This window comes from Saccoglossus kowalevskii, chromosome 1, assembly GCF_978046115.1.
Source record: "Saccoglossus kowalevskii chromosome 1, keSacKowa6.1, whole genome shotgun sequence".
NCBI classification, from domain to species: Eukaryota; Metazoa; Hemichordata; class Enteropneusta; family Harrimaniidae; genus Saccoglossus; species Saccoglossus kowalevskii.
In genome coordinates, this window is record NC_140641.1 from 39,445,250 (window position 1) to 39,459,101 (window position 13,852).

A 13,852-nucleotide genomic window follows, 5' to 3' on the forward strand; every position below is an offset into this window, starting at 1 on the left:
CAATGCATTTTCGGCCTTAAAGCGGCCGCCATTTGGCTATCGTTAATGAGATCATGAAACAAATGCACATACATATTTGTGACATGATGTACCTTGTGTGTGTGAAGTTTGAACTCGATCAATCCAAGCATGTCTCAGATACGGATCCAGAACTGAATTCTTTAAAACAAAATGGCCGCCAGTCGGCCATTTCGAACCCAATCCCAAAAAAAAAATGACGTGCATCAAGGTCCTATTATGTTTAATGTATGTACCAAATTTGAACAAAATCCATCCATGCATAACTGAGATCCGGGTCCGGAATGGTGAAAATGTGCGATTTTGATGCATTTTCGGCCTTAAAATGACCGCTATTCGGCTATCGTTAATGAGATCATGAAACAAATGCACATACATATTTGTGACATGATGTACCTTGTGTGTGTGAAGTTTGAACTTGATCAATCCAGACATGTCTCGGATACGGATCCAGAACTGAATTCTTTAAAACAAAATGGCCGCCAGTCGGCTATTTCGAACTTGATCCGAAAAAAAAAATGACGTGCATCAAGGTCCTATTATGTTTAATGTATGTACCAAATTTGAATGAAATCCGTCCATGCATAACTGAGATCCGGGTCCGGAATGGTGAAAATGTGCGATTTCAATGCATTTTCGGCCTTAAAGCGGCCGCCATTTGGCTATCGTTAATGAGATCATGAAACAAATGCACATACATATTTGTGACATGATGTACCTTGTGTGTGTGAAGTTTGAACTCGATCAATCCAAGCATGTCTCAGATACGGATCCAGAACTGAATTCTTTAAAACAAAATGGCCGCCAGTCGGCCATTTCGAACCCGATCCAAAAAAAAAAATGACGTGCATCAAGGTCCTATTATGTTTAATGTATGTACCAAATTTGAACAAAATCCATCCATGCATAACTGAGATCCGGGTCCGGAATGGTGAAAATGTGTGATTTTGATGCATTTTCGGCCTTAAAATGGCCGCTATTCGGCTATCGTTAATCGGATCATGAAAAAAATGCATGTGCATATGTCCCATATAAGGTGTGATGTATGAGTGAAGTTTGAACTTAATCGGTCCATGCATGTTCGAGATACAGGTGATCACGGACGCACGGACGCACGGACGCACACAGGGCAAAACATAAGTCCCCGTTTTCGGACTGCGTCCGAACGGGGACTAAATATGCAGTATCCAATAACATCAACAGCATTGAGGGCGCAGCATTCAAATAACATCAACAATAGTGCCATACACAACAATACATGTAAATGTCTCTTAAAAGCCACATCCCTAATAGAAGTCGCACCCATTATTTTTGAACAATTGAGAACGAAAAATTCATCATTTCTCATATGTGTGGATGCTCTAATATAAACCACATCCCCTCTTTTCCATTGTATAATTTTAATAGAAACTGCAGATTTTACTGAAACATACAAAATAATTTTAATTGCATATTTGCAAAGAAACATTTCTCAAATTTCACAAGGACCAATTATTATAAATTACTGCATTTATTTATCTGTAATATTCAGTTCCATAATTTGTTAGAAATTTGACACTATTACAAGTAAGTCATAATATATATAAATAGTGACAGCAAATGGCACAGCGAAAATAACTGCTTTCACTAACCAAAAATCATATATTACCATGATAGGAAATACTGTAAATAAAAATTAATATTAATGTAATAGATGGATTAGTTTGTTTATATTCCATAATACAATATAATTCAATTGACAGCTTACCTAAATGTACAATCATTTTTAAATATCAACATTAATGCAAAGTATAAGTGGTTATACTAATGGGTCAATTACAAAGCACAGAAACAACGCCAAAATGCTTTTTTTACTCAACATTGTTTTGTTTTTTTGTACATTATTTTTTCTACAGACGATATTATAAAATCACTGTGAAAATTCAGTGGCCGCAATTGACATAATATTTTGTAAAGAATCTGTCAATATATACACTTCAAAATATATAATTGAATAAAAATATAAATATATTAATCTGTATAAAAACAGGGACTTCTAAAAAAATAAAAAGCATTTAAATCTTCCTTTCACAAGTGAAAGATTCTGTAATGAGGAAGAATATTTTATTCTGTATCAATACAATATATTTGGATGGCTTACTTGGCAATAATCATATAATAATATTATTATTATTATTCGGTGCATATTGGTTTACATTATCAAAGAATATGGCTTGGATACAACTATATCCATTGCTGTGATAATCCCCTATTGCTGGTAATCGTTTTTGGTTTCAGTTTTCATCGTAATTTATCAAGAGCATTTCTAAATTTAATGATATCAATGAGTTTTTTGAACCCAAGATCTGATTTCAAAGATGAGTAAAAAAAATCTGGTGACTCAGAGCCAACCAATCGTAGTCCAAGAATCATCTCTCCATTGTATTCTCGAAATCTATTTTTCAAATGTTGCAATCCGATTCCCTCCAACCACGTCATGACATCACTGTTTGTCCATGTGGTCGTCTCGCTCCCTATATCGTTCCTTGGAGGCATGGCACCCACTACAGGAGCAACGGTGTTGGGCACGGGATCTAAAATGGAATAAATGATATCAACTGAGGCAACAAGCTCACTGACATGTTAATCTTTGGTGATTAGTAAAATTATTAATTAATTATCTCTTGTGACGCTTTAAAATTGTGTTGTCGGTAAAACTAAGTTAAAAGCAGTTTAATTTTGAACAAGAATCAAATTTTACAAAGTTACAAATTTCCAAAGTTGTTCATCAACTAAGCTTTTTATGGACTTCACTACAATGAAGCAGGAGCATGGTAAACACTAGGAAACTGTGGTAACACTAGTAAAATATTCATCTTATAAATTCAAAGGGAACTAGTACTGCCATACAGGAAATAACTTCTAGTGTGCATCTCTAATTTTAATGAAAAATAATCCAATTAAATTTTGATTTTGTAATAAAATCCAACTTTGCATATCAAACCTTGGGAGTGATTCAGTTGCGCCCTGAGATGCTGAAAACTTAATTACAACTGGATCCATATAGATATTCTGCTGATGACAGTACATCTCTGATGACAGTACATCTCTGATGACAGTACATCTCTGATGACAGTACATCTCTGATGCAGATATCTTGCTAATACCATAACTGTTGTATTGTTAATATGTTCAAACATAGTGTGCCGACAATACAACTTAATTTATAGTATTTTGTTATTTTTCAATTTTAGTTTCAATACTGCAAAGGATAATTCTACTCACATAGTTCAACATTGAAAAAGATACTATAAAAATATATTTAAAATTTTACAAAACAGATTGACATAATCATTTAAAACTGTGATATGAATATCCATTGCTCTATTTATCTTATTCTGATCAAATCGTTTTACAAGCAGTTTTTTTTTTTTGCTTTGATGAAACATAAATTTTCATAAATTTCAAAACCATTCTTGAAGACATTAATTTTGACTACGGTATGACTTAGGCAATTTACTGAGTTCAGTACGCACGCTCAGTTTTAAGAAAAAAAAGATAACAAAATTATAAAAATATTCACCACTGAATAAATTTGCTCAAGCAGATGAAATGAATGAGAATCTTTTTATACTAAGCTAAAAACTATCTACAAAGTGAGCATAAAAAAAAGAAAAAGATTTAATATTTTGAAAACAAATATTCAAGAAAATGTAGACACTACAGAAATAATATTAAATTTGGTTAAAAGACTTGAGTGCAGCATGCATTATTTGTGAACAAATCTTTGCTGTTATTATCAGTCAATCGAGATATGGTTATAAGCCTTGCCTTTTGGCTTTCTTTGCTTTTACAGCAGACGAATTCTCTAGAGTAAGATAAAGTAGAATGTCAAAAGCACAAAAAATTCAATTCTTTAGATTTAAAAAAATTGAAAGTTGTTGATTCTTAGCACCTTTATTATTATTGAAACTTTTTTTTAGATTGTGTGTGTGCAAACCAAAGTGAGAGGCAATGTTGTACTGATTTATTTCTGTCTGTGTTGATGGATGAATAGGTGCAAATGTATCAAATTTAAAATCGATATCTCAAGAACTACTGGACAGGAATACAACATGGTTCACAGATACATTATGATGAACTCCATTTTTTTCTGAAAATCTTTACGTATTAATTAGCTAATTTGCATACTAACTACAATCATTTTTGTGAATGTTCTTTGTATTTTTGCCACTGTTTTCACAAATTTATTGGAACTTAGCACATTTTATGTTTGCTCTTTGTGCTGTTGAATAATTTCTAATGATTTATTTTCATCACATTTTTGTATATCCTAAATAGTACAGTTTTTGCTCAGTTGGATTTAAACATATAGTGTATGACTTGTTTTTTAATCAATTTATGCAGTGGTATGACACTTGATACACTAAGACGTTGTTTGTAGTGTACAATCAACAAAATCACAACATTGTCTAGAAAATTGCCACTGAGTTGCAGAGATCACCATGGTTCAATCTGTATGATCCACTGTTTAGAAATATGTCATCTGAGCAAGCTTCCAATTAATTTCACACATTAATAATACAAAAATTATTTTGTTTGAGAGAAAATCAAGACTTACTCTCTATCACAGTCTGGGATGACATTCCTCTATTTCCAAGCTCTCGAAGCAGTTTGGGTATTTCTTTTTCAGGTCTAGTAGCAGCACTGAAATCAAAATAAAGCTTTGTTCCCAATAGAATTCCTAACCAGCCATCTGGCTGGTAATCTGACTGGATTTTCAGAGGAATAAAGGGTTTGTTGAGTCTGTATGTGTATTCTGCTTCTAAATAAGACAAGAAGATATATGCATAATCAATTTAAATTTAATGACAAAATCAAAATAAATTATGAAAAGTGCAATTCCTCATTTTCATTGGCTTGTGTGGTAACAGTGGGTCAGATAATCCTCAGACCAAATACCATAATCTTTCTCTTAGATAGACTACCAAATTTTTGCTGAGACAATAAATTATTTGCCACGGTATCCATCTACCTTAATTTTTTTTTTCATATTGATAAAAATAACATATCAGATTTTCTATGCATGCCATGCTTGTTCTGTATTACATGTTTAAAGCTTAGCTGAAGATGATTATAAATTCATATTACTTGTATACTTCGTCTCCTTCTGGAAATTGTCAGCATTCAACTATGCGATCACGAATGAAATAAAATGAAATCTCATGGCTTTCATCTTTAAAACAGTGCAAACAATTGATCAAGGTTTGCATGAGTTATGGTGCTTTAAATGCTGGCAATGTTCGCAATAAGCTAATCTAGTAAGCTTTTACTTTTGTCAGAAATTTTAGAACTTTTTGTTTTAAGTATGGGTGTCCACAGTGTTCACTTGTGTGTCACGTTCATTTCTATCGCCATTTCACCCAAACATGTGATTCTTTTTAAAAGTGCAAAGTGAGTGTGTCTGAAATTTGTGGAAGGGGTATATTTTTTGCATTTTGGCTTTGAGAAATGGATAACATATATCCTTATTATTAAATTCATATTAGGTGTTTGTTTGAGCTTAATAACATAAACAAACATGGCACAAATTAGAAGCAGTGGATACCATTAAAATTTACTCATCCACACAAATAAACATTTCAATTAAACATAATTTAATAAACTACCTACCTGTGCGACAACTAGGACTGTCCTTATACTTCTGTGAGAAACATATCAAGACAACGGCAGCATTCTCAACAGCACTAGCCATAGCTTCCAATGTAGATCCCTCTAGAATTCAAAATGAGTTTTTTAATATTATAAAGACAAATATAATACAATTGTCAAACAAGGTTCCTCTTATCAGTAGAAAACATACATGAAAATCAACTCACCCATCTGTTCAATGTCCATCCACACTTTGTATCCAGCATCCTTTAATTTGTTCTTCACCTTGACCATAGTTTTCTGAGCATCCCATTGGTAGCTGATCATCACATGACCAGTGGATCTTGCCTGTGATTGGAGGACTACATCTCCTGCCCGGTCGCTATGCTCTTTTTTCCTCACAGACTCTTCTTCTCCAAGTACCCACAATGCACCTCTGGCAGTCCGACAAGCACCACCACAAGAAGATTTATTACTACAATGCATTTGCTTCCTCAGCTCTGGTGGATAAATAAAAGCCCATATATGGTAATAATACAATCCTGTCAATATTATGTGTGAATTACATTAAAAAAACCACAGAAATTGGCTTAAAAATATGAGAATGGTGTTGTGCATACAAGTAAAATGAAGTAACAGAGCAATTCCTCCTTATTGTCTACTTTAAGGAGAATAGTCAAATAAGGAAAAGACATCTAGATAACGTCTCCTGCATAATAATTGGCGATCCGCTCCGCTAGAATTGCATTAAAATCACGTTTTTGTGAGTCTGTGATTTTCTGTGTCTTCATGTATAATTTCTTCTGTGATTTTTTTTGGCTAGGCCGATTTCGCTCAAACTTGGTAGGCAGGTCACACCTTCACTCTAGTTAGTTGGTAAAATCTAAAAAAAAATCATGGCCCACTACTGCCATAGCAACAGCCAAATACTTTCGCCCATATGTATTACTTCCTACCAGTCTTGTAATAGCAGTGTTCAAATGATCATGCATTTTATTTTGGCTAAGTTGCGTACGAACGAGAGACCACCGGCACCAACATTATTACACTGTATCAACGTGAACCCCAACGCAACTTTGAATGAACTGTAAATGCAGTGTTCAATTAAAGAATCTAGAAAATACAATCGCGAAATGGTCAGAAATAATAATTGTAACAGCAAAATTCACGCCAGGAATTAAAGTGAATGGACTTCTGAAGACTGAATGCTTTTTGTCAATATCGTATACGGGGTCCAGTTTTAGTTATAAACCAACGTTAGCTTGACATTCAAGTCCTATCATAGAAACAGCCGAAAATATGATGTTTGTTTTTTGAGAGGAGCGGATCGCCAGCCAGACTACCGGCTTGTCAAATTAGATGCCACTTTCCACCTTCAGACATTTAAAGTGAATCATCCAAGGAAATTAATCTGAAATGTTGTGAAATGTATTTAGTTTGCTCAACTGCCAGAAGTTGTTGTATGTGTGAAATAAAATCAACTGACCATCCATTAAATCCGCTTCATTGCGTATTGTGTCCTTATTATCTTCATGAAATGCCAGTGTCCAAATACACCTTGCAGCTTGTCGAATTTCCTCTTCGGACTGCCCCTCTTTCATCATTTGCACCAACAGTGGTAACACATTACACTCAACTAAAGTTTTCTTAGTAAATAAACAATATACAAACAAAAAATATTTAAGACAAGTTTTCTCACATAAAACAATACAGAGAATCGAAACAATTAGCAATTAAAATTAAAATGCGAGTGCTTTTTTTATCATTCGAATACCTTATTTTGGTCGTTTGTCGCCAACTTATTGATACCATCCACCAGTTCCTCTGCATCAAAATAGTAAGTTTTTGACATATGACTAGGTGATTGCAACGCTGACTGCAACATTTTGACAAGAAAGGCGATATTTGTTCCACCAGTCATAATCTTATCATTTTCATCTTCGTCAACTATGTATACAAGATTCAACAATGCTTTTGCTCTCACAATAAGGTACGTACATTTTAGATATTCCATCAGTAGAGGCACCGCATCTGACTGTCGAAAAATCGGAACGTTATCCACGCACATACGAATAGTGTTGTGTAGTGTACCCAAGGTGCTCTTTACCCATCTTCTCAACTTTCCGTCATCATCCATATCAATCCGCTTGTAGCTCAACTGTTCCTTTTTAAGTTCGCTCAAAAGTGCAGCGACGGCACCTGACCTCCCTAGTTCACTGCACAGTAACTGGGATACATCTGAGTAATTATGTATTGTCTTTTTCAGTCTGGTGTACACTTTTAAACTAATATCTTGTGAATTTTGTTCAAAGAGGTCCTCTTGCATTAAGTCAGTCCACATAGATACAAAGAGTTTCCCAAACCCTAGCTCAGCCAGATGATCCCCAAGAGGTTTCCTATCATCATCAATTTTTGCCTCACTGTACATTTTATCAATACAAATTATCGCATCACAAGTCTCATTATTTGAGTAACTTTCAAGTCCTCTCAAATAATTCACTTTCTCTGTGAGTAAAGTTTTCCTGGCAATAGTCTCTGGACTGTCAGGTATCACAGGCAATGAATTACATGCCGTTATAACAGTATTTTCACTGACATCACTCGCTGGCACCCCTTGTTTGGTTGCTCCACTACCCATACCTATATGGGGGAAATTAAATCTACAAAAAAAAAAACAGTGAAACATTGTGATTATAAATGATTTGGTCTCCATAACTGTTTAATAGTAATTTTGTGTAAATTTTAAAGAAATCAAAGAAAGCTTAGAAAGAACTCCCGTGTGCTGAGAGTATTGGAGACACATTAAAAATTAATTCAAAATTACTTGAACTTGAGATATTGATGGAAATGCAGAAAACTAATTATGCAAATAAGGTAACTAATATGAACACACTTAAGTGTAAAACTAATAAGGTCTGTGCAATGTAAAAGTAATAAGATCTGCGTAATGTAATATCTATGTACCAAGTTTCATTGAAATGTGATTAGAACCAAAAAATTATTAATTATTGTGCTAATTAAGAGAATTAATATGAACAGATTTTAACCCAAAATTAATCAGGCTGTCTATTGTCCTAGAGCATTTATGTACCAAGTTTTATTCAAATGTGATGATCAATACTTGAGATATCAGTATTAATTAATTAATTAATTAATTATGTTAATTAGGTGATTAAGAAGCATAAATATTTACCAAAACTAATATGGTGTATAGTCCTACACATGTAGGTTCATTGAAATGTGATGAGCACTCTTTAAAAGTTTCATTAAAATTCAATGAGTGGTTCTTAGGACAAATTAATTAAGCAAATTAGTAGTTAATATGCACAATAATTTATCCTAAAATTAATCAAGTCTCTGCATAGTCCTAGAAGATCTATGTCGCAAGTCTCATTGAAATGTGATGATTAGTACTTGAGATATCAGGTGAAGGGCTGAAAATTAACTAATTATGCTAATAAGGTGATTAATATGCACAAATATTTCTCCAAAAACTAATTAGGTCTCTGCACAGTCCTCAAGTAACTATGTACCATGTTTCATTGAAATGTGTTCATTACTACTTGAAATATCAATAGCTGAAAATTAATTAATTATGCAAATTAGGTAATTAATATGTACTGATATTACACTAAAAACTATCTGTGCAGTCTCATATGACATCTATGTACCAAGTTTTATTGAAATGTTATGATTAGTACTTGAGATATCAGTGGAAAAGCCGAAAATTGATTAATCATTATGCAAATTAGGTAATTAATATAAACAGATTTTTACCCAAAACTAATGAAATCTGCGCATTAGATCAGAGCATCCATGTGCCAAGTTTCATCAAAATCCAATGAGTGGTTCTTCAAATATCAGTGGAACAGTCATGGAACAGCTTAAAATCAGTTAATTATCATGCAAATTAGGTATTTAATATTCATAGATTTTTACCAAAAACAAATCAAATCTGCGCATTAGTTCAGAGCATCCATGTGCCAAGTTTCATCAAAATCCAATGAGTGGTTCTTCATATATCAGTGGAACAGTCATGGAACAGCTAAAAATCAGCTAATTATCATGCAAATTAGGTAATTAATATTCATAGATTTTTACCAAAACCTAATCAACTCTGCACATTATCCCAGAGCATCTATGTACCAAGTTTCACCAAAATCTGATTAGTGGTTCTTGAGATAACGGTGGAACAAAAAAAGTGACATACATACATACATACATACATACATACAGACATACAGACATACAGACATACAGACAGGGTAACTGCAAAGACTCCCTTTTGTGCTTCGCACACGGGAGTCAAAAAGTTTCTAAATGCAATACATAACAATATAATTCTCACTATATCTCATTATTTATTCACATCTAGGTTCAACATCTGACAAACCTTTTATACCACACAAATACATGAATCTTCAGAATCATATAAACAGATATTTTACAATTAAACAGGGTATAACCAATTAATTTACTCCGGGAAAACTAGCAATTAAATCAGGGGAAATAATATGAGGTTATTACAAGGATACCTCAAAGTATGCACATAGACAGTACAGCTGGAGTATCGACCGATCTGCGGCTAGGGTCGATACGATGGTGTAATGTCTGATTCCATAATTTGAAATATCCTCACAATAACCTTATTATACATCTTTTTCTTTCAAGGATACATCATGGGAATGCCAAAATCCAAAATGTTTAGAACAGAATCAGCAAACTTCTTTGTGTGGAGTCCGGATAAACTCTGGTGGCAGCCATGTTTGTTTTTATTATTAGAGGACGCTTACGCATGTAATCATTCCATACTTGGAATTCGCATTTCCTAATATGGTATGATGAAAATACCCCGTAAATACCATGAAATTACAGCACACTGTAGCTTACAATCTGTACTACCAGTACTGAAAAATGACTGAATTCTAAAGATTGTCATTAGAAAAGAACAATACTCCTGTATCAACCCACATATAATGCTTAACTGTAACATGAGATATGGCACAAGAAATAGTAGGACAAATGTTATTAAATGAAGTACAACTATATTAATATATTTTCTTTCTATAAATATAAGAATTCACTCAATGATTAGCCAACATATGGGGTATTATTTCAAAAATATTTAAATTTGTTGCTATTTAATATTTGTTGTGAGAGTTACTATTTTCAGCGTCTGTAATTTATGAATACTAACATATTTGTATTTTCATCCAAATAACACACAGACTGGCACCACTGTGGTGTGTTGTGCATTTATTTAATACATGCAAACAAGATGTTTATGTTTATCGATGAATCCTGAATGTGACATGCATTAATTGATTTAACTTGAAATAGCAGCCCGAAATTTGTGAAGGGGTATATTTTTTGCATTTTGGCTTTTTGAATTGGGTAACATATCCCTATCATATTGCAAGGGTAGTGGCAGACGGAGGAATCAATACCACTCGGATTGTTGAGCATTCCGCCAAGATAATTGGAGTTACAGATTTAATCACAAATCTTGAATTCACTATATTTAGTGAAAACTGATAATAATGCAATTTGTGGCTTTTCTTGAATATCACCAATAAGTAGTTTGATTTAATGATTGACTTTTAGAGTGTTGTTAACAGATTTGTTATCATATATACCACATATAACTAGACTTTTCGCCCAAATTTGTCTGCACATTATTTATTTATTCTTCAATATTTCTGGAAATGAATCATCAAAATTGGTGTCAATACTCAGTTTTTACTCAAAACATTTGGCTATTTTTGTCCTAATCTTCTGACTATAAACTATAAATAGAATTATTTTGTGAATTTGTGATTTTTTACTCTAGTAATGAACAGTACCACAATAAAAAATGTATGCAGCTATACACTCCCCTGATCAAGTTATAAAAAAATACTGATCCAATTATCTACTTAAAACATTTGTATATAAACATCATAAACACTTTTAAATAATTAATAATGATGACCACAGACATGTAGGCATTTAACTTTCAAGTTATACCATACATTATTGAGAAGAAGAAACTAATATGAACACCTGTGTAGCATGATTTTGTGATTAACTTCAATTGTAACCATCTTTATCTACCAAGGTTAATTTAAGTAGATTTTAAGTAGCTTAATTTTTAATTAATGGTACTTTTGTAAATGGTAATAACTGCATGCATATTTTAAACACAACACAATAAACCGTATTAACCTGCAAAACCCTGTCCCCATCACTTCATTTTTTTTTAAATTACAAAATGTTCTAGTTTTCATGTATTTTCATGTATAGTGGTAATAATACTAAAATGATGGAACCTAAAGCATATATTAATTCTACCAAGTTTGGTGCTTTAATCTATTTATTTATTTTAATACCACTGGACTATAGTGTGTAAAACAATTCAAATAATATTGAACTGTAAGACTAAAATTATTATTAAGCAAGCATTCCTACCCATAACTTTAATGCAAACTGCTTCACATGGCAAATAGCGCAATTAACTCATTCTAATTTTTGAGCCAAAAAACGAAAACTTAGTAATGATTCACACACTGGAAATGCTTCAAAGTTTATGAATTTGCACCAAAAACAACAAAAATATTTTTAAAATTGATAAATTAATGCCAAGTGCTGCACAGTTTATGTGAGGTACACTGGTACACTGCTGCTCATATGTGAGTTTGGGAAGTATCAATTGGCTAAATCCAAAAAAATTTCTGGCTTATATCTGTTGCTACTGTTTTGTTTACCAATAGCAATGTACATTCATATATAATGTATACTCAATATTTTAACATGTTTCATCCTGAAAAATTGACGTTTATTCACACTGCCCTGCTATTCTGTTTTGTTTTTATAACAATCATAGTGCCTGCCAAAGAGTGATAATATCAAATAACTTTAATCATGTGACTGATATTATTATTTGGACTTTTCACTCCTATGACAATAGAAATCAATGCATAACACACTCGCATGTATGATAATTACAGTTATCCAACATGGAACTGATAAGAGCATGGACAATATAATCTTGGCAGTTTTAGTGGACATTTACTTACTGAATTTTTGGCATATGCGATTTTGTGACCTGACTAACATGACTTAAAATTATTGTATTTAAATATCAAAAACCACACCCAAACATCAATTATGACAGAAATCAAGTACATACACTATCCACATCAAGGCCTGATTAAGTAATAAAATATCAGTTTTTCAGAATTTAGTTCTAGTTTATTTCTGTACATTCAATTTTTCAATTTCCTGACACAGTCTGGGCTGAGTCTGATCATTAGCCCTACACATAGCACTGTGTTCATTTAGCCCTGAGTACATTCATGTAAGTTGGCAACAACAACAACTCCCTCCCCCCTGCCAGTCCCTGTTATTTCCTCCCCTTTATGTCGATATATTTCACACCCCATTAAACACCATTCCTACAAAACTTCCTAACCGACTTTTCGAGGATCCCCCGAAATAATCGACACCCCCCTAACACCTAATCCAACGTTCTATAAGTATGTTTAAGTGACCACTTGCATTTATTCAAGCCCGATAGATCGCAAGCCACTTTTCCCTTGACCGTTCCCCTACACTGGGTGTATAGGTGACTACTCTATAGATAGCAGACCTCCATGGGAAAACTAATGGACAATGCCCGTCTGTATTATGATACTAACAACAACACCACCAGACCACCCCTCCACACCACACCACACCACACCACCCACCGACACAGAGTCTATGTACGCATGCAGGGCTACGGCAAATTTTAGTTTAATTGTTAATGACTTGTATTATCAACATTGAGATGAAATATTAAATAGCCCACGATGTTCAATACAAATGGGTCACGGTGACGTCACGTCGCACCGTATTATTTTGGTTGAATGACCCTTTTACTTAAATCATTTGTCTCGTTAGATTAGATTTGACCGGAGCAAAATCCCTTAATCGAAATTTTCATGAATCCACAGCAATATATACCTTACATTGTATTGGGGTTACGTGAAAATAAAATAGTTCAAGTCAATGTTGAAGTTGAACTTCATTGTCGTGGCTCCATCATAAGGTATGACTAATTTCATTTCAGTAATTTAGCTTCATTTAAGTTATAGCCCTCACCCAAGATCTCACCTGTTTTGACTGTCTACTCAAGTTGTTGGATTGTTGATTGATATATAAAACTAGATAATCTGAGTCTGAT

General features: G+C 33.4%; 1 protein-coding gene across 1 annotated transcript; it reads right to left on the reverse strand.

Annotated features, from left to right (window-relative positions):
- Nucleotides 1-1,435: 1,435 nt before the first annotated feature.
- LOC144356158 (uncharacterized) lies at nt 1,436-13,852 on the reverse strand. Its single transcript, XM_078011014.2, has 7 exons — nt 13,783-13,852; nt 7,424-8,309; nt 7,136-7,295; nt 5,877-6,149; nt 5,671-5,772; nt 4,619-4,822; nt 1,436-2,591 (listed from the first exon to the last, which is right to left on the reverse strand). Exons 2-7 carry the CDS (start codon nt 8,285-8,287, stop codon nt 2,299-2,301), a joined length of 1,896 nt encoding a protein of 631 aa, XP_077867140.2. The 5' UTR covers nt 8,288-8,309; nt 13,783-13,852; the 3' UTR covers nt 1,436-2,298.

Coding starts and splice junctions, on each gene's coding strand:
- LOC144356158 (XM_078011014.2), bottom strand. CDS start 8,287: ATGGGTAGTGGAGCAACCAAACAAGGGGTGCCAGCGAGTGATGTCAGT. Junction 7,296..7,423: donor CGACAAACGACCAAAATAAG/GTATTCGAATGA, acceptor TTATTTACTAAG/AAAACTTTAGTTGAGTGTAA. Junction 5,773..5,876: donor GATGGACATTGAACAGATGG/GTGAGTTGATTT, acceptor TTTGAATTCTAG/AGGGATCTACATTGGAAGCT.